A 26,797-nucleotide genomic window follows, 5' to 3' on the forward strand; every position below is an offset into this window, starting at 1 on the left:
GTAAGATCGTAGAGCCACCCCCACGTCGAGGTCGGCGCACGAAAGTGGCTGTGTTGGTGTGAGAAATCTATCCTGTTCATGTAAAATCGGACAGCCAAAGCCACGGGGAAAATAAGAAAAAAAACAGCGGAAGGTGGCAGGATGGCAACATCACAGCCAGTTAAGGCTTAAACTGGTTGATGACGTACTTCCAGTGATTGCTGAGTTTATACCCATCCTTTCGGTTGAAATTGTGTCTGTATATATGGATGGCTTCACGAACGAATCTTTGTTGATAGCCAGTGGGCTTACAAAGTACCTTCGTCTTAGAGAAATCAATTTCGTGTGAGCCAACCGCATTGAAACAATGATCAGCCACGGCCGACGTATTGGTCCTACCGTGTTTCAAATCTGCCTTATGCTCACGAACACGAAACGAGACATGTCGCTTAGTTTCCCCAATGTAACTACTGCTGCAGATACAGCTTAGTTTGTAGACACCAGGGTATTGCATATCAGGGATCCAATCCTTCACAGATGGGAGCAGATCACAAATTTTATGTATTGTGTTAAATCAAACCTGGATCTTGTGTTTGCTCATGATTTTGGAAATATTTTTGGTGACCCCTGCTATGTATGGCAAGGTGATGGTTTTGATTGGGTATCTCGGCCTCGCTGTGCGCTGCGTTGCACCACTATCCGAGTAGATAACTTCGCATTCAATAAACCTTCAGAGCCAGGGTGAACATCTGACTCCAAACGTATTTAATGAATTGAACGAGGAAAAACTGATGGAAAAGCACAGCATAAAATACAGCATCTGTTAATACTTGGAAATATCAATACAATTAATGAACACTACAGCATCATAACATTGTCTGAGATAACATAAAACTCAACAATAGATCCTGGATGGACCATGAACCTACATTAGTACTGAATAGCTATACAAGAGAATAAACTACTGTGTTAAATAAGGGCACATCGTGTAATCACCATACTGCAGCCTAAATGTACAGCGATGCACATAACACTGAACTGTGGATGAGATATTTCGTCATCCTTGCTCTCAAGATCGCAATAAGGTTATATGGGTACAAGTCTGACTCAACTTATTCAACTACAAGTGACATTCACAATAATGCAAGTGGCAGTCTTCGTTGTCACTATGCCTCATATTTATCATAACAACTTAACAGCATTATAAAGGCATTTACAGCATTATAACGGCCATCCTAACATTATAACAGCATTCCCAGTATTACAAGAACATAAACGAACTTACAGACAATGCTTCGTAAAGTCCCACAATGAACAGTTGCATATGTCTTCACTGAGACGCTATTTGCGCCTCCATTTTGTACTCTGTGTAATGGCTGATACCCTGCCGCATGGCTTAGAGAATCTTAAATCGTAACTTCCTAGTCACGTGACCAAACTCAACATCAATACAGGAAATTCCTGTGTACACACACCCCCCCACCTGCTGTGAGGCAGAACATTGGGTCCTCAGATGGTTCTTTCCCAACGGTTGGGGTGATAGCTTTATGGATTGTGTGGTCCAAATATCCATTCATCTTGAGAGCTTGGTGCATGTGTTTCAGTTCACTGGCTAGGTGATGATGGTCGGAGATACATCGAGTTCTATGGTGTAGAGTTTTGATGAGGGAATTCTTCTAGGATGGTGGTGGGAGTCAGGTTTTAGGTAGGCATCCATATGAGTTGCTTTCTTGTAGACAGTGTCCCATTGAGCCATCTGGCTTCTTTTCAATTCGAACATCCAAAAATGGTAGTTTGCCATCATTTTCCACCTCTATGGTGAATTTAATGGCTGGGTGTATGGAATTAATGTGGTTGAGGAATTGGTTCGATTTAATTAATAAAAAAAAATATGCATAATTCGTCAATTGCATTCACGCAAAATGTTGTAAATTGAAGGATATCTGGAATTTTAAAGTTGGTTAACACCATGGCATTCTCACTATAGATAAAATAAATCTTCGCTATCCAGACCCCAGATCCTTAGCCACTGTCACGCAAAGGACCGTCAAGGGGAGAGATTGAGGCATCAAGTGACCTTAACCTTCTACAACGGATATAAATAAAACACATAAATAGTTTTGCAATTAAAGTCTCTGCTGAATTTGTTTCAAGCAATGGACTTGTTAAGACAAGCCACATTCCAGGGCAACAGTCGAGGCAAGGTGAAATTAAGTAAATAGGGTTCGCGAAGAACAACACAATGGAGTGTGTAGTGGCTTACGAGGGTTACGAAGCAATGAGAAACACAAGCTAAAGAGGCATCGTACACTAACTTAACACCATGGTAACATTTCGATTTAAAGCTTTCGTGACTGCAAGGATTCATCTTCTTTGGTTCTTTCGGTAAAGTCATGTAGAATGAGAATAAAATAATAAATTAATAAAATAAAATAACACAATTAAATTATCACGACGTTTCGGCCACAACACAAGTGGCCTTCATCAGGTGAAGGGACGAGACTGTCTGGAGGACAGCGCTGGAGCGAACACAGCCAAGCTCAGACCGCGACCTTTAAGCTGTGTGAGAAGAAACAGAGCGCCTTGACAAAGGAATTAGCATAAAAATTAGCATTCAATTGGCGGACTTAGCATGATGAACGGTGTAGAGGGGGTGAACATGTGCAGACCGGCGAGGAGGGGAGGGGGAGTTTACATATTGATGGTGTAAGAAGGGAATTTAAGCAGCTGTGAAAGTTTGGGATACCACTACTTGAAAAAATATACTGTACCATTGAAAATTAGTTTAATGTTTGGTTCGGATAATTTAGCATTGAAATAGCTGCGTGATTAGCTTGTGACTGGTCACAGTACCATGGTAACACCAGACTAACCACACCAACACTCCACTAACATCACAAACCACCACCGCAACAATGGCGATGCCCGTCAACATACCAGCGAAATCTGTTACTGCAGGAACACATCAGAAATCCGCCCTTCTTTCAGCTTCTGTATATCTCTCGACAAGGCCCATTCCAGATCCTTCAGGCTTGAGCGCGTTACGAGTTTCTGGTCGAACAGGTTGTACCTGGGCAGGAAGAAGTGAGAGAGGATGCCCGTCCTGGCAGCCTCCGCGAAATCTTCGAGGAGAATGATGAAGCACAGGAGGCGGTTCTTCAAATTCCAATGGCTGTCGTTGGGCCAGCCCGCGCAAGCGTGCAGCCACACCGTCTTGGCGTGGTAAGAGCACAGGTTGTCCTGCATGCTGGGAGTGCACTTTTTGAATGACTCCAACAGCCACTTGAGCAGCTTGAGGCATTCCTTCCTGTAGGCACGCATGGACACGCGCACACAATGCAATGAACCCTTTCCGTTCTGAGATGACTGCAAGTTGCAGGGTGGGTCTCATTCACTACTGAATCTTGGAGCATGCAAGTGGTTCAGTGTTAATTTTATTTCGAGAGGCATAACGCCAGTCTTTTTTAAGGCAGTGTACTCACCCCATAGAACTGTAGCGACACTACCGCAACCCTTTGATAGCTGGCACCAAACTGTGCTACACGCCCTTCTGCATGGCCTTGTGGGAGCCTTGGTACCGATAAAGTTATTTTATTTTATTTTTTATTCCGAACTGGAAGAAAAACTGATGACGTACGCATACGTAGGCACGCATGGACACGTACGTCACAGGAACAAGTTAGGCACAAGTTTGGATTTAGCATCATCGTCAGCAGCAACAGCCATTTTCTATCCACTGCTGAGTGGGTTTCTGGCAACAGCGTATCTTAAACCATATCATATCCAAACTGGTCATGGCAGATACAATCACCTTTTCCCACAAATGGAAAATAAAAACATCCCACTTTTGCGACTGTGGAGCACCACAATAAACCATGGAAAACATTGAGAGTCGATTGGTCTCTGCAGGTCTATGGGTCACTGTCAACAGCCATGGGCCTTTGTGCAAACCTATGAGTCTTTGTGCATGTCTATGGGGCTCTGTATTATTTTCATGTCCCCTGTGAGAGCTCTCTGAGGGCGCAAGTGGTATTCACTCATTTTGCTCTGAAACCAGCAGCTGTATTCACAACTTAGACATCGATTTATAGTTGCTACTAAATTCTTGTCCATAGAGAAAGCGAGACTGTTGGATGAAGGCCTCCCCATGCCGTCGTCTGTATTTATAGAGCATGTACATTTCACAGCCCGCTTCTCAAGCCGATGTATAAAATAGTGGAGGCTTGTGCACTATGGGGGAAAAAGGAGGCATGTGCGTACTCTACGTATAAGGCATGTAGCGGTACATGATGGATACCCATTCCATGTCAAGGGTATATACAGATTACATATTTTAATAATAATAAAAACATTCTTACACTCACGATGGACAGATTCCATCATACCCTGAGCCACCTGGCCACGTCGGCTGTGACTTTTTGCTTTAATTGGTGGACAAACGATGAACGAGTGCGCACAGGTGAATTACCTGCAGCAATGCGCCTGTCCTTTCTCACAGCACGTGTTCTTGTTACCATGATTCAGCACAATATCTTTCTCCACCTCTGAGAAGGATATTCTCCAGGCTCTGTCCTCGATTACTCCTGCAAAACAAAGGTCCCCCATGTAGTCTTTAACAAGCTTTTGGGGCAAGTGCTTTCTAGCGGACACCCATGGCACGAGGGGATGGGTGGCCAGTACTTAACAGTTATAATGATGACAAATTTGAATGATCTCTGATAAAGAAACAGACAGGCGACTGTACCTTTTGCATTTCTGGGAGGCTTCTTTCCCACTAAATAAAAACTTTTGCTCGTGAATAACTTCGCCATGTGTTTCCGGCCAAGCCAAGAACTTGTATTGATGGTCTTCGCTTCTGGAGGCCAGCTTGAATTCTGCACCTGAGCACAAAAGAAAAAAGACAAAGACAAAAATTGCCATGCAGCCTACGCAAACATTGTGGGCATGTTCTGTTCAGGTTGGCATGGCTCACAAGGGGGTGCTCTTGTAAAAAAAAAAAAATACCCGGCCACATTTATCTTTCCCATGCTGATATTTAAACACGACACCAGATACTCATTTAATGCTGAGTCGTTGTAGGAGATGCCCAGAACCAGTGATATTAGCTGTGTACCTTAATGGCTGGAACCAAGTCCACACACACATCGTCTTCCGCCTCCATAGGCTTCAGCTGAATAGTTACAGCCGGGCATCCTTTCGACGCAGGCTTTAGTCTCGCATTGTACCCTGCATACACAAACAAGACAAAGATCCCCCGTGTAGCCTTAACACACTGTTGGCGCAAGTGCTGTTAGCGAGCACCTATGAAGGTCGGCACGGCACACGAGGCGATGGGTGGCCAGCACCACACCCTTTGTCTCCCTAGTGGCGATGTTTACACATCGCACCAGATACACACCGCACTCAGGGAGGCCCAGGACTGGTTCAGCAAATTGTCACTGGTGTTGGTCGTGAGTGGGAATCGAACTCGGGTCGCCGGGTTTTAAGCACAATGCGCTAACCAGTACACTGCTACTCCCCGCCCCGTGCAGGTGCATGCGCAGACACATTCACCACCGAAGTGGAGAGTGAACTGATTTTTATTAAGGTTACACAACTAGATCTAAACACTCATTGAGGGCTTCGCCTTGGTACACTCAGCCTAAAATGAGTGCTCAACTACACTCAGGTGCCATCAACTCGATATTACAATCACCAGTCATTATCTGCATTATTATGATCATCAACTCATCTACCTCTTCATTTTTCTTCTACTCGTGATTACTACCAACGACTTCTCATCTTAAACCTCCATCAACATCATCAGCTCATTACCATAAACCACCATTACCAAAAATCACCATGATTATAAACCATCGACAACTCACTCCCTGATGCTGTGTGTGAAAAACGTCTCTTTTTATGTGGAGGGACAGATATGGGAAGGTGATGTATTGTATGTTAATTTATTTTCTGACTTAAACGATAATTTTGCACTAAGTGTTATAAACATCCATCACCATCATCAATTCGTCATCATAAATCTCCATCAACATCGCCGCCATCGTTAATGTTATTCTCACCAAGCGTAGGCAGAAGTCTCTTGACGATGTTTTCCAGCACTTTGATGATTTTGGCTGGAGAGATGAAGTTCCCGACAGCAAATTTCTGGAGTGCAGAATTGCGTTTGGGCGTGACGAGATAGAAGGCTCCACCCAGGCCTGGCACTTCCTCCAGATTCACCCGCTCCACCAGCACCAGCATCACATCAAACTCATCCGGCTCACTGATCTGTGCAGACAACGATCATCATCATATGATATGACACTGATAGTGCAACAGCAATAAAATTTAGAAAAATACCAAAAAAGTGTAGATATATTGTATTTTTTTAAATTGACACGTGGAGAACCCTGTTGCCCTGCAACGCAAATAAGAGACAGCTGTCATTTTCATACTCAAAATCCTGTTCTCGGCGCATCAATAGTAATTTGCTTAATTATGGAATAAAATGCCAAGATAATACGTATTGTGCGTTTTTAGATTATCTTGAATTTAAGGAATATTCTGGTGAAATAATTCCATAAATAGGAGCAAAATTTTAAAGTTAGCGCAATTTTAAATGAGCTGTCAGTCTTCTGTATTCATTACCCCCACCTCTTCGGTGTCACTATTCGATGTTGTCCAAAAATGTTCTACCATTCAATTCAATATTTATTTGTGACACAGAAAATCCCGTTTAGCCAGTTACCCAGTTTCTTTCGGTGGCAACGGCCCAACAGGCACTAACAATTGAGTTATTGTTGGAGTAGAGAGGAGCTTCGCTAATTTCCAGCCAGGAAACTCAAAGCAGACATTATTTTTAATAGTGATGTGATAATTACCTTCAGCTTCTCGTAGTAGCTGCCCGTGTTCAGGAGTTTGTCGACTGGAAGTTGACCGTCTTTTTTCACCGCATCCATTATGGTCCTGAGAATGTCATTTATGACCTTGCTCACTATTATCTGCTTGGATTTCTGGATCATCAGGAGTTTTAAGACATCCTTCAGAGTCGGTCTCTTTTTTGCTGTGGTATTATCATCAGAATCATCCATGTCATCGTCGTCAGTAGAATCACTTTCATCATCGTGTTCATGCAGAACGAATGGATTAACTCTGCCCCTGCATGCAGCATAAGCAGCACCATCACGTGGGATCTGGCCCCTCCGCCCTGTCGAAATCGCTCCTCGACGGGCCCTTCTCTCACTTGGCTTCCCAGACGGTGGACATTTCCGTGACACCCGTCCAATTGATTTTCTTTGGGGTAAGGCGACACTGCCATCATCATCATCACATTCTTCATCTCCATCATTATCGACTGTATCTCTACAGCTTGGGCTCCTCTTGCTGCGCGAGCCAAGCAGAGAGTTTGGACGAATGTTCGTGGTAGACGTCTCCGTTTGGACACCAACACCTTCAACCTTCACGTCTGGTCTCCTCGCCCTGGCTGCTGCTTGTCTGATTGGTCTGACCTGTGATGATGCTCCAACACAATCACCACTTACAACCGGTACACAGACCTTGGAGGAGCCACTCCTCGCCCTGGCTGCTGCTTGTCTGATCGGTCTGACCGTCTTCCCAGACGGTGGACATTTCCGTGACACCCGTCTAATTGATTTTCTTTGGGGTAAGGCTCCACTGCCATCATCACGATCATGATCATCATCACTTTCTTCATCTCCTTCATTATCGACTGTATCTCTACAGCTTGGGCTCCTCTTGCTGCGGGAGCCACGCAGAGAGTTTGGACGAACGTTCGTGGTAGAAGTCTCCGTTTGGACACCAACACCTTCAACCTTCACGTCTGGTCTCCTCGCCCTGGCTGCTGCTTGTCTGATTGGTCTGACCGGTGATGATGCTCCAACACAATCACCACTTACACCCGGTACACAGACCTTGGAGGAGCCACTCCTCGCCCTGGCTGCTGCTTGTCTGATTGGTCTGACCGTCTTCCCAGACGGTGGACATTTCCGTGACACCCGTCCAATTGATTTTCTTTGGGGTAAGGCTCCACTGCCATCATCACGATCATGATCATCATCACTTTCTTCATCTCCTTCATTATCGACTGTATCTCTACAGCTTGGGCTCCTCTTGCTGCGGGAGCCACGCAGAGAGTTTGGACGAACGTTCGTGGTAGACGTCTCCGTTTGGACACCAACACCTTCAACCTTCACGTCTGGTCTCCTCGCCCTGGCTGCTGCTTGTCTGATTGGTCTGACCGGTGATGATGCTTCAACACAATCACCACTTACACCCGGTGCACAGACCTTGGAGGAGCCACTCCGATTTCCCCGTGCAGATGCCACGGGCTTCGTGCTGCCTATCGATACTGACTTCTTCACCAAGACTACTCGGGGCGTGTTAATTAATGCGGCATTTTTTGTAGGAACAACTCTTTTTTCACCCATCGATGCACTGGTGCTGATGGCTCTTCGTGGCGCTCTCGGCTTCTTAACAGTGTCTTCAGATCCGTGAGTGTCATCGAGTGAAACACTCTTTGTTATGCCCGTTGTTGTTCCTCTACGTGGCTTACAAGTGTCTCCAGATGCGTGAGTGTTGTTCTCGTCTTCTTTGTCATTGCTTTTCTCATATCGGGGAGATGCCAGATGAGTTCCTCTCTTCTCTGCCACCTTTTGGGAGCCATCTGCTCCAAGAGGGCCATCATCTCCACCAATGCTAGCTGCATCTGCTACCTTGGATGCACGGCATTGCGATGGGACCACGGGGGCAGCCCCCTTGCTGGGGGTACTCCTTGGGGACCTCGATGGAGTCATGGTCCCACTTGAAGCTGAATTCTTCCATGTGTCCTTGGCAGACGGTAACGGTGCCATCGCCGAAACCACCTCCTCACCCTACTCGCACTGGCACCTGAAATGAAAATATGGCCTTTATTTACCCATGTGATAATCGTTCGAGTTGACCTCTTGAGATTCATGTCCATTATTTAATCATGCAAGACCGCATTGACATTTATACTTTTTTCATTTGAATCTCATATTTAAACAGGCAACAGCCAATTGAGATTGTTGTCATCTATATTTAAGCAGGCAACAGTTCATCGTTGGGATTCTCTTGTTTTATTTTTTAAACTAGGTGAGCTACTGTTGAGACTCATTACCTTGTGACTGACATGCTTTATTTAAGCACGTGAGAACCCTCCGAGATAATCTGATGTGATTGATGTCCTTTACTGTATAGCTACACTTGGGACTGGGAAAGAATAGCTGAATCTCGCACATGTGCCCCTACTGCATTAATGGCTAAGTAAACATAGTGGTCGTCCAGCAAACTTGCCCACACTTTGGGCGGAGTTCATGGTCCATTTCCCGTGACAGGCGTCAGGTTGAGAAGTTGCGCGACGAGGTGTTTGAGTGCATCGCTCAAACTAGTGTCGCTCGTGTCTATATTGGTGGGGCTGAGCCAGTGGTGGAAATTCCATATTCCTATGATGGGAATAATTCCATCCAAAGCTTCGCTGCATGTTGTTATCGCTACATGCTGATTTAAAATGAGCAAAAAGGTTCGGCTGACTGAAAATGCTAAATAAATCAAGACACTGAAACGTAACCAACCCTCTAATGCAGTGTTTCCTAACCTTTCTAGACCCTCTAATCACTGACAAGATCACCCAAGAAAATCGTGGACTACCATGCACCAATAACATATTTTATAAATTATAGAAATTGTACTCTAAAAGTACGTTCTTGAATTGCAAACTATTAACTTGCTTTTTATTGACTAATCGACATAGACTAGCCTTTTGCCCATTCTCGGACGGAAGCTGTAACATTTACGAAAAAATTGAGCAGAGTATAATTGTATCTTGTGTAATCTTGCACAAAAGAATGTCATCAAAACACTCCACTGCATTTCACTCTAGCACCGTATTAATGGCAGTGAATCTTGCACGAAACGATGTCATAAAACACTTCACTGAATTTCACTGTAGTACTGTATTAATGGCCGTGATGCTTGTGTAGTAGTTGTGTTAATCGGCACTCCCCAAACTGTTAGCTCGTCAACAGGGGGCGGAAGCGCTATTGCGCCAGTGTTAATGTCTATGGCCCAAAAGCGGCCAACGACAATCCCTGGGAAACGGATCCTGGGACACATTCCCCGGACCCCGAGAGGGGGAGACCGGGGGATGATGTCACCTTCCAGAAAGTTCTGGAAGGGAGGCGTGGCTGGGGCAGAGCAAGCCACGAACCAGTATATAAGCCGGTCCTCTCAAGGGTCCGGCTGAGTCGTCCCCAAGCCGAAGACTGAAGACCTGGACTTAAGTTAGGACCCTGGACCCCAAGCTCCGTTGTCCTTCTAAGGGCCGGAGCTCAGTGAGGCCAGTGGTCAGGACCCGAAGACCCGGGCACGGTCGGGTCAGCATAGCCTCCCCTAGGGCCCCAGCCGGAGGACGGAAGGTTAACGGGGTTCCCAGTGATAGGGCCCGTGTAGTCCTGAGGCCATACCTCCCCAGGTATCGGGTAAAGGGGCTGTTATACCCTTTGTGTTCGGGATCTTGTATAAGAGCCAAATAAATATCGTGTTGTCTCACAAGAAGTTCTCCGTCAAATGTATACCCACTACACTTGCACAAACTACGTCATAAAACACCTCACTTCAAGTCAAAAGTAGCACTGTATTTAACTGACCCAATTAGCCTTTTGCCATCCTAGGATGGAAGCTGTAATATTAAAGATGTATATTTACGTTTTCTTGCGTGATTGTATTTTTTTTTTAGGAATTGTTGCACGTAAATGTTTCTCAACTTAAAAAATGAATCTCTTGTATTAATGGCAGTGATTCTTGCACAAAACTACGTCATAAAACACCTCACTTTACGTCACTATAGCACTGCATTTAACTCACCTTCAATTAGTTCAAAATCACTGCTCTGATACTTTATTTTCTTCCGCTTTCACTCGCTCTAAAATCTAGATGTTCAATATGGGAGGAAAAGATTAGTGTCTTCTGAAAATCATTTTAGAACTGTATAGGTTTTTGTTTGCATATCAAGCCTACAAGGCACCATGACCTCTGCAGCAAAACAAGCCCACGTGGAAAGGGTCTAGTTAGAGATTGTATTTACACACGTTTATTGAACGTGCCATGTTGTCTGTTTCTATTCTTTAAAATCTTTGACGCTTAATATCTTCGGATCTACGAACGAGTTTACATTTTATACAGACTCGTCTCACGTGGCAATTCAAGATTTCATTAAAAAAAAACCCGATCCAGGTCCCGCTAGTCAACTTTTATTCAGCACATCACAATTCATTAATTTCTGGGGTGAAAATAATTTTCTATTTTAGAGTGCAAATAAAAGTGTGTGCATTCAAAATCTAGTTTTTTACCTATTTTTGTCTAATATGAAGAAACTTCGTATGGATCCCATTGAATGTTTTGCAAAATTTAGCTGGCTATTTATTTCATGTGCTATACAGTATAGAGACTTCCTTGCAAATCGACATACTCTGCATACAGGAATGGAAAATTTAAAAACATGAGGCCGTTTTCCAGTTCATCTTACACGCCGCTGAAACTTGTGCACATAAGCTTCGTTTGAATTAACTTTATTTATTACACAGATGATGATCCCGTATCGCCAGTTGCCGGACTCGGCAACTAAACATCATTGTTGCATGGAACGAGTAGAGGGGTCTTTAATATTTTAAGCCTAAAATAGCGGCGCTTCGGCGAACTGAAGAAAACACGTTAAGCGCCGCGTTACTATACAATTCCACGTACTGTGCCCTACCGCTCGGCTGCGCGTTATAACGGGGCTTATTACGCGATATAACGATGCGAATTGCGCGTTGTGACGAGGGGAGGGGGGGTGAGAAATGTGACGTCACATCAAAATGCGCAACTTTAAATAAATATAGACAACACGTTCTACTTAATTAAATAGACTTTTAAATAAATGTTTTCTCGTACAACATCAGAGTGCAGCGCCACATTAAATACGCACATGACAATAGTTTAAAGCGATTTGAAGCATGTTTTATATTTCGGGGGGGGGGGGCAGAGCTTTGTGACGTCATATTTGAGGGGGGTCTGACTTTTTGTGACGTGGGGGGGTCTAAAATCGTCCAAAATAGCGTGACGTCATTTATGGACGGCCCCTTATAACGGTGCGCATTGCGCGTCACACTCTCATGGAAAAAAAACGCGTTATTGAACGCACGTTCAGGTGAAAACGCGTTAACCGAGGGCTTACCGTAAACATTAAATAATTCTCGAGCAGGTGGGTTGGCGGGGGGCAACGAATAATGAAACAATTAAACCGTGCGCGGGGTTTACGTAATAATAAACACATGGCGTGAACGCTGTTAACAGTGACTGATTATTTATGATGGTGACAGCTTTAATGACATCACAGCATTGCACGACTGCATTCGTTATAATTCAATCGTGCAACGTTTATGACAAGATCCAAACTTTACGTGAAAAAACATCGCTATTGTACTTAGCACAGTGAACGCAGGAAAAAAAACACTTCTGGTGGTGACAATGTCCGCTATAGTACAATAAAACAGAAATACAGTATTGTACTTAAATTACCCATTGCCCTGGAGTTGGAGTACGTCCGCGAATTGGAAATTGGCGCCAAAGTTATTGTGAACACAACCTGGCAGGTGAGTTGCTGTTATTGTGCAAGTCCTCTCCACGTGTTCAAGTGCTATCCACGTGTTCAAGTTCTCTCCACGTGTTCAAGTCCTCTCCACGTGTTCAAGTTCTATCCACGTGTTCAAGTTCTCTCCACGTGTGCAAGTTCTCTCCACGTGTTCAAGGCCTCTACTCGTGTTCAAGTCCTCTCCACGTGTTCAAGTCCTCTCCACGTTTTCAAGTGCTCTCCACGTGTTCAAGTCCTCTACTCGCCGTGTCGACGATAGTCGAGTCGACCTCGGGGAGGCCCAGGACCGGTTCAGATAGATAACACTGTGTAAGGGGCCGTCCATAAATGACGTCACGCGATTTTGGAATATTTTTGACCCCCCCTTCCCCTTCGTCACACGGCGTCACAAAAAGTCAGACCCCCCCCCTCAAATATGACGTCACAAAGCTCTGCCCCCCCCGCCCCCCAAGAAAATAAAACATGCTTCAAATCACTTTAAACTATTGTCATTGTAGTGCGTATTCAATGTGGCGCTGCACTCTGATGTTGTAGGAGAAAACATTTATTTAAAAGTCTATTTAATCAAGTGGAACGTATTGTCTATATTTAAAGTTGTGCATTTTGATGTGACGTCACATTTCTCAACCCCCCCTTCGTCACAAATGTCTGACCCCCCCCCCCCCCTTTGGTGCGTGACGTCATTTATGGAGGCCCCTAACACTATGTAACAAAAAAATATATTTTTTTGTTCCTGGGTAGTAAGTTTTTTTTCTCATTGCTTATGCCCCACATAAGCTATTGTTCCCCACAAACCGTACTTTTGTGACCAGGACAGTGATATTTTGAAATGTATCTATTTTACAATGAGAAAACGTGGTGTGCATTTGTGTCATTCCTTCACGTAAAGTCCTGGGTCACAAAAGCAAAGTTTGTGGGGAATAATAGCACCATTTTCTATACTTTTGAGGCATCAGCAATTAGAAAATTACACTAAGGGGCCATCCATAAATGACGTCACGCGATTTTGGACGATTTTTGACCCTCCCCGCCCCTTCGTCACACGGCGTCACAAGTCAGACCCCCCTCAAATATGACGTCACAAAGCTCTGCCCCCCCCCCCCCAAAATATATATATAAAACATGCTTCAAATCGCTTTAAACTATTGTCATTGTAGTGCGTATTTAATGTGGCGCTGCACTCTGATGTTGTAGGACAAAACATTTCATAATATTCATAATAAATGTTTTTGGGTTAGATCGCGTTATTTATAAATGTTTCGTAACCCTCCACCACCCGACACGGCCAAACAGTAAAAAAATGTGTCACGTTTACAAACATTTATTAAAAAGTCTATTTTATTAAGTAGAACGTGTTGTCTATATTTATTTAAAGTTGCGCATTTTTACGTGACGTCACATTTCTCAAACCCCCCCCCCCCCATCGTCACAAATGTCTGACTCCCCCCCCCCTAGGTGCGTGACGTCATTTATGGACAGCCCCTTCCTACCCAGGAACAAAAATCGTGTTAGATTGCGTAATCCGTCACTGGTGCTGCCCGTGAGTGGGAATCGAACTCGGATCGCCAACGTTTGTAGCGCAACCCGCTGACTGTTACCTCCACCGCTTCCCACAAACTACACAACAATCACTGCACAGACAATATTAATAAGCAGACAAGACGCCACATATCCATCCGTCCCTCCACATAAGAAACACATGTATGTTTTACACACACTCTTTGGTTCTATTGGGTAAAGTCACGTAGGTAAAAAAATTAAACAACAAAAATCATGTTTCGGCCACAACACAAGCGGCCTTCATCAGGTGAAGGGACGAGACTGTCTGGAGGACAGCACTGGAGTGAAAAAAGCCACGCTCAGATCACCACCTTTAAGCTGTGTGAGAAGAAACAAAGCGCCTTGACAAAGGAATTAGCATATAATTTAGCATTGAAATGGCTCATTGAAATAGCTAAGTTAAAGTATACACATCCGCAGAGGCACCCCTTGACAAAGGAATTAGCATAGAATTTAGCATTGAAATAGCTGAGTGATTAGCTTGTAACTGGTCACAGAAATAGCTATGTTAAAGTCAGAGCATATACATTCACCGAGGCACCTAGTACAAATCAAACAGGAGAATTTAGCGAAACACAACCACGCTCAGACCACGGACCTTTGTGTACGTGCCGGTGGACTTGCCGTTTGGCACGGGGGGGGGGGTTTACCTATTGATGGTGTGAAAAGAGAATTTATAAGAGCTGCGAAAGTTTGGGGTACCACTACTTGAAAAATATAAAATATAGAGTGGCTCATTGAACCATCAGGTCTCTGTCTACAGGAAAGCTACCCATACGGATGCTTATTTGAAACCGGATTCCCACCACCATCCATCACAGAAGAATTATCTCATCAAGACTCTGTATCATAGAGCCCAATGCATATCCGACCAGGAACACATAGGCAGTGAACTCAAGCACGTACACCAAGCTCTTAAGGCTAATGGTTACTCTGACTATACAATCCGCAAAGCTATCACTCAAACCATGAAGAAGGACCCTCTTGAGGAGCCTTTCAAAACCATCACTTTACCCTACATTGCGGGGATCACAAAAAAGATCTCCAAAATCTTGAATAAACACAAGATCCAGGTCCGTTTCAACACATTACATAAAATCCGTGATCTGGTTCCGTCTGTAAAAGATGTGATTCCGGACATACAATACCCTGGTGTCTACAAACTAAGTTGCCTCTGTGGTAGTAGTTACATTGGAGAAACCAAACGCCATGTCTCAGACCGCATTCGTGAACACAAAAGCAGACCTTAAACACGGTAGGACCAACACCTCGGCCATGGCAGATCATTGTTATAATTCAGTAGGCTCACATGACATTGACTTTTCAAAGACAGAGGTTCTTTGTAAGCCATCTGGCTACCATGAGAGATTCGTTCATGAGGCTATCCACATATACATGCACAGAGACAATTTCAACCGAGAAGATGGATTCTGGCTTAGCAATCATTGGAAAGATTGATAAACCATGTCAGGTCTTAATTGATTGTTCACGCTTACAGTGGCTTTCAGACAGCATACATTAAAAATATAAAATAAAAAAATTTCGTCTCCCCCCTCCTCTTTTCAGAACATAGATGGACTAGTCCGTCTAAATAAACTGCTAAATCGCTGCGTGTGGCGCTAACGTTTTTTAAATAAATAAATAAATGCACCGTTTAAAAATAAATACATTTATGCAAACCGACACACCTGAAGACGACCGTTTGTGTTATGGTCGAAACGTGAGAGTTTTTATTGTTTTATATATATTTTATTATTTTGTTGTTTCCCTTCAACGTGACTTTACCGAAAGAACTAAGAATATCAATCACATCTTTGGCCTGATTTCGTCATTCATGGTTTCATCATCATCATTCGGAGCCGAGCCTGCGTTTGAAAGCAGCGCTGGTGTGCCTTCCAGAATCCTCTGTCCTATTCTAACCGCACTAGCACACCTACACGGCGCACAGCGAATCGCGGCACGGCTGGTCTCCCCACACACTCACTGGGGCCCGCTCAGGTGTGAACCTCCTCTCACCTGCGACAGCGAGGCCCTCGCTCTTTGTTGACCGGAGTCCTCTCTGCTGGTTCGCACGCCTCTGGTTCAAAGTTCGTCCTTTTTTTTATTTTTCGCTTCCCGTGACCACCCGCTCAGTTCCCGTTACACGCAGTCACAGATAACCACTTTTGACGGTCTAGACTCGAGAGGGAGAGAGCGCGGAAACACATCGCGTAGCGTGCTCTCTCGCCCAACTGAGTCTACGGGGGCGATTGGGAGCTAGGGTGTAACGTGAACCCAGGCACGCGTGGGCGGGTTTGGGTATGTCGTGGTCTGTGGCCACATTACGCACACCACCTCCCCGACCCACCCCGCCATTGAGTCGTGTGTGGGTGGGTGGCTCTCATAATTGTTGGCTCAGTTCCCCATTGAACTTGGAACAACGTTGGGGTTAAGGTTGGGCCCAACCAGTGGTCCTTGAACTGGGGTGCACTCATCCCCTGGGGGTGCGAGATGCCCCTTTGTTGGAGGTTGCGAGGCATGGGCAGATTTTTTTTTAAGGTAAATCATCGATGCACAAATGAATCACGGGCACGTGAGTACAACTCCTTTGTTTAATTAAAACGATATAATTATTACAATTAGTTTTTTTTTCGATTGATAACCAAAGGGGTGCAAGGCTACAGGTAAAAAAAAACACTTGGCCCAACAATTAGGACCACATGCTAACGGTGGCTCAACGTTGTTTGTTGTTGGAACTTGCTGTAAAATAGCTTCATGGGTCATGGGATTCCTCCAGTATAAAGATTCTGAATTCACCTGTCCGTACCACCTGAGGTTGCATACATTTAGACGTTATAATTTCTTCATGCGGCCAATAACTATTGAATTACGTGATAACCATATTAAATTAGTGGGTTATAAAATAATTAACTCTCATTAGCCATGTAAATAAATCGATAATACAAAGGTATTTGCCCCCTAATATGGTATGAATATCTAATCTGGCCCATAGACGTGCCTACCTGCTTGCACTAAGGGTCGTAGTTCGGCTCTTAAATTAAACAATGCATACTCTTTGGTTCTTTCGGTAAACTCACGTATTGTGATTTATTGTATTTTGTACCTACGTGACTTTACCGAAAGAACCAAAGAGTATGGATTCCTGCAGTCACGAAAGCTTCAAATGAAGATTAAACAATGCAATGCCGCTAATGGATTTATTTTATTTGATCTGAGACTTTGCTGGTGCTACCTGTCCATTGTACCGTGTACTGTACAAAAACTTTCTTGCTTGCACGTTGACGGCAAAAACCCAAACTGGCGTCATAACGCTGCTTTAAAAAATATTTTCAATGTTACCAGGTATGGCCCACTGGCTATCACAAATGATAGCTCAACGAAGTTGCTTATCATGTAGAAATGTATAGCAACCAAATACTCCAAACGCGTGATGTCGATTCTAAATGTGGAGGGGAAAACCCGGAGGATCCAGAGAAAAATCCACGGGGAGAGAGAGAGAGAGACATGCAAACTCCAAATATACAGGCATCAGGGTCGGGATTGAACCCACCACCTTCTGTATACCATGCGAGGTAGTTAACATATCTTCGTACAATAAAATACCCCTAAGAACAATACTTTATTTATGTCAAATCTCAATGGAATTCCCACTCGTGTGTAAAAATCTTGGCCAATTACTGTGTCTGTAACACAACGGTTAATGAATAAGGGTTGAGATGGGGCGGTGGTGCGATTAAGACGCCGACTGCTCACATCTGTCATCTGTGAATCGGTCCAGGTACAGCCCACACTGACCAAGCCTGACTATTTTAGTCGATCAGACTCAAATAATTACTGCATGAAATCCAGATTATAAATTAACTAAACATTCCAGAGTGTTGTCCACTCAACTAAGAATGACTAACGCAGCAAATTACTTTATTACCTGTATCTACGGAAACCAGTTATAACTTCATAAACTATGTGGCAATTCTTGACTTAAAGCTTTCGTGACTGCAGGAATTCACATTCTTTGGGTCTTTCGGTAAAGTCACTTAAGATATGTTCAAATAAATTTTTTTTTACAAAAAACTACGTTTCATGTGTTGCGATTGAAACGTCGTAGTTTTGTTATTTTTTATTTTCTTTGAACCTATCTACGTGACTTTACCGAAAGACCCAAATAATGTGGCAATTAAAGAGTGTTGCTAACATTAAACCGGTAATAAAACACACAAGACAGCTCATCCATCACCTGCGCATTTACCTTTATGGCGTTTGCACCTCCGATTAGCACTGTACGGTGCGAAATAACTTCAAAATACATGCGTGGTGTCCCACAGGTTAAATCATCGGTGTTGGTGTTGGTAAGACGAAGGTTAGGCCCAAATCATTAACCCTTTGCTTAACCACTAGCCCTGACAACTTCCTTGTGCTAAGTGATGCCACTGCAGTGCGTACATGAGTGACACGTGTTATGATAAGTGTAATGTACAACCCTTTGTAAAATGCACTGCTGAATGAAGCCCTCCACGTGCCAGGTCGGCCGTAGGGGAATACAGTATTACATCATAGTTTATACACTGAGGGACAGAAAGAGGACCATAAGGATTCGGGAACATCTTCATCAACCATGATCATGACAAAGGCCTCTCCAAGCTGCCACCAATGTATGTACTGCATTGTGACATTATTTTGCAACGTACGCAGCCAACCGTGATAATTGGAGGTGCGGAGGAAGGACAACAAACTAAACACAAAAAGCAGTTCTAAAGACAAAGTTTTCATGTGAAATGTTTTTGGGTTAGATCGCGTCATTTAAAAATGTGTCGCAACCCTCCACCACCCAACACGGCCAATCAGCAAAAAAAGTGTCACGTTGACAAAAGACAAATAATTCACTACTTTAGCCCACCGGTGTGTTGAAGAGTGAATCCACAACATTTACAGTTTGAGTAGTACGACGTTTCGCTGGTAATTACATCCAGCATCATCGGGCAATTCGCCAGAATGGTAAAGCCCTCGCTTGCTCCCGGTCTTAAATAGAGCAGCAGGGTGACGTCATCATTTAGCCTACGTGTTAAACTGACAAAGTTTTCAATTTAGATGTAAAAGTGCAACGCTCCAGTGGCTTCCTAATATCGGAAGAGCGTTCCAGGCGGCCACAGAAACGCATCTGAAAGCGAGCAATGCAGTGATCGTCTTTGTTCGATGGCCAGTCAAAAGCCCTTTGCTGCGAGACTGATCAAAGTTCACGTGATGGTTTTTATACACCGTGACGAGATCAGCAAGGTACTGTGGTTCATTTGTGGCAAGCACATTGTGTGTAATGAGCGCGACCTCATAAAAGGTTGTGCTCATTACGCAACATTGACAAATATCCACAGTCCCCAAAAGCCTCTAGACTTTTGGGGGGGGGGGGGGGGGGTGCAGTGCTGTTAGTAAGCGCTTATTAAGGCCGGCACGGCACACGAGGGGTGGGGGGGGGGGGCAGCACCATGCCGAGCCGCCTTTATCTCCCCAGTGCTGAAGTTTACACAACGCGCCAGCTCCTCTTTTAATGCCGAGTCGATCTGGGAGAGGACCAGAACCGATGTTGGCTGAGTTGAAATGGAACTCGGGTCGCTGGGTTTGAAGAGCAGTGCACAAGCATCCCAGCACCTGAACATTAACTGATTCATAGAGTACATAGCTTAAATTAAAAAAAAAACACATTGTTAAGAAAAGCAAGTGGACTTGGGCCCACTTCACAAGTGACAAAATAAAAAAAAGGAATCAATTCTTGAATTTTAGTCTCGATTATTACTCAAGCCAATTGATCTAAATCGTGGGGGGGCGTATGAATGTTACATACCTAGTCCAGAATAACTACCATGTCAAGAATGATTAAATGAAATCCACACGTTATGACTTAAACTGAAAATGACACTGATTGTCGTCGACTAAACTAAGACATTGGTCAATAAATTAGGATTATATTCCAGTATCTGCAGGAACCAGTCACTCCCAAATTTGTGTTAACTATGAAGCAACTCTGATATGTGGCGATTGGGGAAGTTTCCGATTTTCGAATACATGACAAAAACGAAAAAGCAGAGTCTAAATACTAAAATTCGGGTGATCTGAAAAATGTAACTTCAGATTGATCCGAAAGTACGTCATGGGAAATGACCTCTTTTCTCTTCATGCCCTGTCACTTGTCGCGTAAAGGAACGTTAAATCACACTTTGTAAAATTATAGGACATCCAAAAAAGAACGGAAATTGTCCATAAAAATCCTAAATGCAAAACGTGAAAATCCTAAACTCATCGCCCGTGTGTTCGTGTTTGTGTAGCATGTGTTATTATTGGTAAATACACCGTCGGCAGCATATGCAGCCCAAACTTCAGGTGCATCACTCCAAGCTTCGTCGTGATCTTCTCATATTTATTCCCATTTTCTGTCGGTGCCCACGTGTCTGATGGATGCAGTGATCGAACGCTTTCTTCTTATGGTTCTGGGCGTACCACCTCGTTATGGTGCCAGTCTGGCCTTAACAGGCGCTCGCTAACAGTGCTTGCCTCAACAGACTATGTCGGCTGTAAGGTGGGGTTGAATTGTGTGCATACGCAAAGTACCACCTGACATCGCACAGATGCGTAATTTCTTGTAAATACACACGTGTACAGACAGTAGTCAACGTAGGTGATGCATAATGATGTTTCCGTGAAATACATGTGGTATAACCTGATACTTATCACACAGTGGAGTTGTTTGCCTCCGAGGAATTTCCTGTTAACAGACATAGTGAGCGGGTGTGTGGCTGGCAAGGAGAGGTGTGACTCAGGTTCGCGAAGAACCGGTTCTTATACCGCCGGATAACATCAGTGGCGAGTGATATCCCAACTGGTTTTGGGGTTCCTCCATCACCCACCAACCCCAGCACTAATTAGCGTGAAGTATGGTCAAACACCCCACACGACATCGGCAGGCCGTCATCCAGCAGTGGACGGACATAGGGATGTAATATATTATTAATTGCATCCGAGGGTAAAACATTGGCGTGAGTTTTCTGGGGAATAACTGAAATATGAATACATATCATCTCGCGTAAACTTTCGTAATGTCTCACTCCTTAGCGTGGCTAAGAAGGTGCCAATCAATTTTCAGCATGTTCACAATGCGGCTGCTAGGGTGTTAACCAGAACACCTTCACATCATATTACACCCCCGTTTTAGCCTACCTGCACTGGCTTCCAGGTTCACAAAGAATACGATTAAAAATCCTATTGTTAACTTACAAAGCAGTAAAACCATATTGCCCCAGCCTACATCATTGACATGCTGCACTCATATGTCCTTAAGATCTGGGGGTGCAGATCTTCTCTGCATTCCCAGGTCGACGTTTCGGTCTATGGGTGACCGAGATTTTTCCCGTGTAGCTCCCAGGCTATGGAACGCTCTTCCACAAGATATCAGAGGGATCTCTGAGTCTGTGGACATTTTTAAAATGCGCCTTCAAACCTAGTTATACGCTGCCACTTATTACATTTTTAGTTAATTTAGTAAATCATTTTTTATGCATTTATATCATATTTATGCTGAGTGTCTGCTGCTGCTGTGTCCTGTACAGCGCTTTGAGTTCCTTAACGATAAGCGCTATACTGTATAAATGTAATTCTTATTCATTATTAAAAGTTGGTGCAAAGTTTTGGCGGGAAAAGGCTGGTGAATTTCACAAAACATGTTCCTTGTATGCTTTTTAACGAGGTCCACATTCTTTATTTGAAAGTAATATATTACTGCAATTGGTAAAGCGAATAATGATGATGATAGCCAGTGTGGCTGAGGCCACGCAATCCAAACTATGGAGCATATGCTAAACCCATAGACATACATTAAATACAAGGCACAGCAGTGTGGACATGCAACCCAAACTACGGACCATTAAAGTAAATCACTGAAGTCTGCCCTTCATGAGCGGACAATTAATGACGAGCCACAATAGTGCGACTGTGGCCACGCAAGACAAACTATTGACCTTAAAGTGAACCCACAGAATCTGAATAGATCCATGGAGACGCACAAAGAGCAATAGAAACCCATAGGTACATGAAAGACAAGGCACAATAGTACGACCGTGTTCATGCAACCCAACCTCTGCACCACTACAATCTGTGCTCCTTCAACGGAGAGGAGGGGGGAGAAAAACTCCACTAACTCTCCTCTCTCCTGAAGCCTTGCAGTCTTGGCTAGAAGACCTCGAGACATTGGCTATTTAGCTAATGAAGAACACATATGCAATAATAGAGCAGTTTAGTACCGTAATGTAAATTTTTATTTAAAGCTTTCGTGACTGCAGGGATTCATATTCTTGATTCTTTCGGTAAAGTCACGTAGAAGGGGAACAATAAAACAATTGTTTTGTATTTTTATTATTTTGTTTCCCTTCTACGTGACGTTACCAAAAGAACCAAGAATATATATACCGCAATGTACTTTTATCAATAGCAGCGACTGTAACATTGTTGTTATTGTATAATATAACAATCACCTATAAATAACGAAACCGATATTTATTTCTAGATTTAAAGCTTTCGTGACTGCTAGGATCCATACTCTTTGGTTCTATTGGGTAAAGTCACGTAGGTGAAAATAAAATAACAAAAAATCACGACGTTTCGGCCACAACACAAGCGGCCTTCATCAGGTGAAGGGACGAGACTGTCTGGAGGACAGCGCTGGAGTGAGCGTGGTTGTGTTTGTGTTTCGCTAAATTCTCCTGTTTGATTTGTACTAGGTGCCTCGGTGAATGTATATGCTCTGACTTTAACATAGCTATTTCTGTGACCAGTTACAAGCTAATCACTCAGCTATTTCAATGCTAAATTCTATGCTAATTCCTTTGTCAAGGGGTGCCTCAGCGGATGTGTATACTTTAACTTAGCTATTTCAATGAGCCATTTCAATGCTAAATTATATGCTAATTCCTTTGTCAAGGCGCTTTGTTTTCTTCTCACACAGCTTAAAGGTCGTGATCTAAGCGTGGCTTTTCTCACTCCAGCGCTGTCCTCCAGACAGTCTCGTCCCTTCACCTGATGAAGGCCGCTTGTGTTGTGGCCGAAACGTCGTGATTTTTTGTTATTTTATTTTCACCTACGTGACTTTACCCAATAGAACCAAAGAGTATGAAACCGATATTTGTTGATGTTACAATGTCACAATGATCGTGTAATATGGGATGCGTTCACGTTCATGCTGTTCTTGTTCTCTGCTGATGCTCCACGGATCTCCCTTGCAAAACTATCCGGGTATCTGGCAAAAGGGGACTTCCGTGTAAACAAATAAACTATGATTAATTGAAAGATAAACTACTTCGGCACTTGAATTACTGCCGTACTGTTAGACCTGTATCACTGTAAGACTAAAATACTGTCTAGATCTTACTCACACCTAAACCCAACTTTTGTTTTTGGTGGCTCATATATTTTGTAGTTTGGTTTTATTCGCACGTGTTTCGTTTACGGCCGCTATATACCTCGTTTGTTAGAATGAGTGCAGCGGGGTTCTTAACGAAAGGTTCCTGCTGTACTTTTGACGTACAATATTTTTTTTTTTAAGGCTGCCGCTGTGCTCACCCGGAAACCACGGATCCTCCTTGTAAAATAGCAGGGACACCGATTAGCACGGTTGGCTACGTACGGTGCGAAAGATGTTTAACATACATGCATACTCCCCATAGACTAACACTACCCATAGTCTCAACACTGCACCTCCGATTAGCACGGTACGAATGAAGTGCAACGTAATACATACTGCCCATAGACTAACCCTACCCATGGACTCAACACTGCCCATAGACTCAACACTGCACCTCCGATAAGCAAAGCTTGGCTACGTACGGTACTACATAATTTCAATGTACATACATACTGCCCATAGACGAAGAACTATCCAGACTCAACACTGCCCATAGACTCAACACTGCACCTCCGATTAGCACGGTTGACTACGTACGGTAGTAAAGAGGTTTAACGTACACACACCGGCTAAACTTTACCATCATCCGTGCAAACTAATCAGACTACCGCCCTGCAACGCGACACTTAAAAGCAGGAAGTCCGCGCAAGGAAGTTGGCATCAGCTGTGCGGGCAGGGCGCGGGCGCTGATTGGCCGATCCAGGCAGCCACTCAGGTGACCGTCGTCCTCCCCCCCCCCACCTCCGTGAGCTCACGGGCGATCGTGATTGGTTGGTAGTTTGAGAGCAGGGGAGGAGTCTTGCTGGTCGGTGGTGGTGGTGGGAAAAGCGACGCTCACAACAACGTGCGGAGATTGCCGGGCGATTAAATTACAGCAAGTTGGCACAGCTGGGGGTACAGCTGGGTGCATCTACCGTTCATCAGGCCCTATTTCCGTACAAAAAACTGGAGGAAGCGCCTTTGCTATTGATGCCCCCAGGGTCTGGAATGCTATTGCCAATAAACTACAACTTGAATCGCTACCAATGAGATCTTCACTCAAAACTGCTCTAGAGGAGTTGTACACCCCTAGCTGCCACTGATATTCATGGGCGTAAAATAAAATAAAATGTTTCGCTCCGGATGACGCTGCAAAGTATTATCTGTATTTTTATTTAGCGTGCTGATCTTAAAGGTGCATTGAAACATTGATACTCCGACTGATGCTTCTGTTGTTGTGGAGTAACTCATGCAACCAGCTATGGCTCTAGGATTTGGTGTTACATGTTATTTATGTAGTTTATTGTAAAAATTCGGTCACAGTCCCTATGATCACTGTTACGTTACAATTATGGATTTATTTTTTGGTGATTTAAAAAACGTGTTTTGGTTTGGACATGTTTGTTTTGTTGTAGTACGGAGTTAGACTGATGGCCTTAATCTAAGTTTTCTTGTGGTTGTTGTTGTTTGACTTGCATCCCACTGGGATTTTTTGCACACAGCGTTGGTGTACGGTGCTTTTTTCAGGAATATTTTGCTGTTTTTTCATGGATTTTCTGTTTGCACAGTCACAGTCACTTTAAGATTTTTTCTTGTTCATGTTTTTTTGTTTGTTGTGGTTGCACCCGATTCAAGAGCCGAATGGCTCACAGGGCTATACCAAAATAAATGAACTGAACTGATCTCAGTCAGCTGCGTCTGTGCCAAGACCTCCTGTCAGCAGGCGAGCCTTCGACACTTCACGTGATAGCCGCAAAGTGCACCTAGCCTGGCACAGGCGTCGTGGCAACGTCACCGCCACTTAGTGGCGAATGGCGGGTGAAGTGATATTGTTGTTGGGGAAAACGGACATGGAGTGGTGGGTGAAGAATGCAACTAAACTATTTTTGTTATTTTACCAGGTCAGGCCCACTGCGCTAAATACAGCAGCTAATGTTCGGAAGCGACCTGGCCACAAATGATAGCCCCGAATGAAGTCGCTTATCGTGTGGAAATGTAAAAGCAGCCAAATACTCTTAAACGCATGTTTCCTAATTTTGGAGTGAAAAAAAACCTGGAGGACCCGGGATCAAAATCCACACCATCACGGGGAGAGATACGTAAACTACAACATATAAAGGCGTCAGTCTCTGTAGTTGCCTACGGTGGCAATACGTTCTTAATTAGCTAAATGCCAATATCTGAAGTCTTCTAGCCACTACGAGAGGGCTTCAGTAGAGATAGTTCATGCGATTTTGCTATTCACCCTCCTCCGTGGAAGGTGTATAGACTGCATTGGTCCATAGTTTGGGTTCCAGGCCATAGCCATGACTCATGCAGCCAGCTATGGCTGCACGGTTTGATGGCACATGTTGTTTATGTAGTTTATGGTGAAAATTCGGTCACAGTTCCTATGATCACTGTTACATTGCTTTTATGGCTTTATTTTGGTGATTTAGAAAAGTTTTTTGGTTTGCCCATGTTTGTTTGTTGTAGTACGGAGTTAGACTGATGGCCTAAATCTAAGTTGTCTTGTGGTTGTTGTTGTTGTTTGACTTGCATCCCACTGGGATTTGTTCACACAGCATTGGTGTACGGTGCTTTTTCTGGAATATTTTGCTGTTTTTTCCTGGATTTTCTGTTTGCACAGTCACATAGTCACTTTAAGATGTTTTCTTGTTCATGTTTTTGCGGTTGCACCCGATTAAAGAGCCGAATGGCTCACAGGGCTATACCAAATAAATGAAACTGAACTGAAACAGTCACACTCCTGTGCCTTCTCTTTAATGCTATCGCTATGTTCTATTGGTCTTCATGTGTCTACATGGATCTTTTCAGATTCTATGGGTTCACTCTAAGGTCCATAGTTTGGCTTGCATGGCCACGGTCGCACAAGTGTGGCTTGTCTTTGATTCCCCGCTCATGCGCGCATCGGCCCGTTGATGGGCTGATGCGGGTTAAGAGAGGGTGAAAGTTGCGGTGTTATTGGGTGTAGTCTTCCTACGTGTTGTGTGCGGCTGAATAAAATAACTAAGACGTTTACTCACGTGTGCTGGACTCCTCTCTGCACGTCTTCACAACAGTAACATCCAAGCATTAGAATAAGCACGATTGAAAAGTATATACTGTAGATATTAAAAAAAAATTGTTTTACAGGGGTAGAGAGCTTGCGAGAAAACCACGTGGAATCGATCGTCTTGAATCATCTA

The 26,797-nt window shown here is 43.9% G+C and overlaps 1 protein-coding gene across 2 annotated transcripts; it reads right to left on the reverse strand.

The window, feature by feature from the left end:
* Positions 1 to 721: 721 nt before the first annotated feature.
* On the reverse strand, positions 722 to 26,797 carry LOC116946569 (uncharacterized). Of its 2 annotated transcripts, none has more exons than XM_032961595.2 (7): positions 26,636 to 26,797; positions 6,843 to 8,868; positions 6,042 to 6,249; positions 5,093 to 5,205; positions 4,724 to 4,859; positions 4,448 to 4,562; positions 722 to 3,286 (listed from the first exon to the last, which is right to left on the reverse strand). In XM_032961595.2, exons 2-7 carry the CDS (start codon positions 8,829 to 8,831, stop codon positions 2,929 to 2,931), a joined length of 2,919 nt encoding a protein of 972 aa, XP_032817486.2. In that variant the 5' UTR covers positions 8,832 to 8,868; positions 26,636 to 26,797; the 3' UTR covers positions 722 to 2,928. The 2 variants fall into 2 exon arrangements, with proteins under 2 accessions (XP_032817486.2, XP_032817487.2); XM_032961596.2 differs by lacking the exon at positions 26,636 to 26,797 and adding an exon at positions 16,208 to 19,578.

Source organism: Petromyzon marinus, chromosome 27 (genome assembly GCF_048934315.1).
Source record: "Petromyzon marinus isolate PM22_M1 ecotype Great Lakes invasive population chromosome 27, UKy_Petmar_22M1.pri1.0, whole genome shotgun sequence".
NCBI lineage: Eukaryota > Metazoa > Chordata > Hyperoartia > Petromyzontiformes > Petromyzontidae > Petromyzon > Petromyzon marinus.

Excerpts from the sequence above, each read along its gene's own strand:
- LOC116946569 (XM_032961595.2), bottom strand. The coding sequence starts at position 8,831 with ATGGCACCGTTACCGTCTGCCAAGGACACATGGAAGAATTCAGCTTCA. Across the intron at positions 6,250-6,842 it reads GCTACTACGAGAAGCTGAAG|ATCAGTGAGCCGGATGAGTT; the intron begins GTAATTATCACA and ends TTGTCTGCACAG. Across the intron at positions 4,860-5,092 it reads ACTTGGTTCCAGCCATTAAG|GTGCAGAATTCAAGCTGGCC; the intron begins GTACACAGCTAA and ends TTTTGTGCTCAG.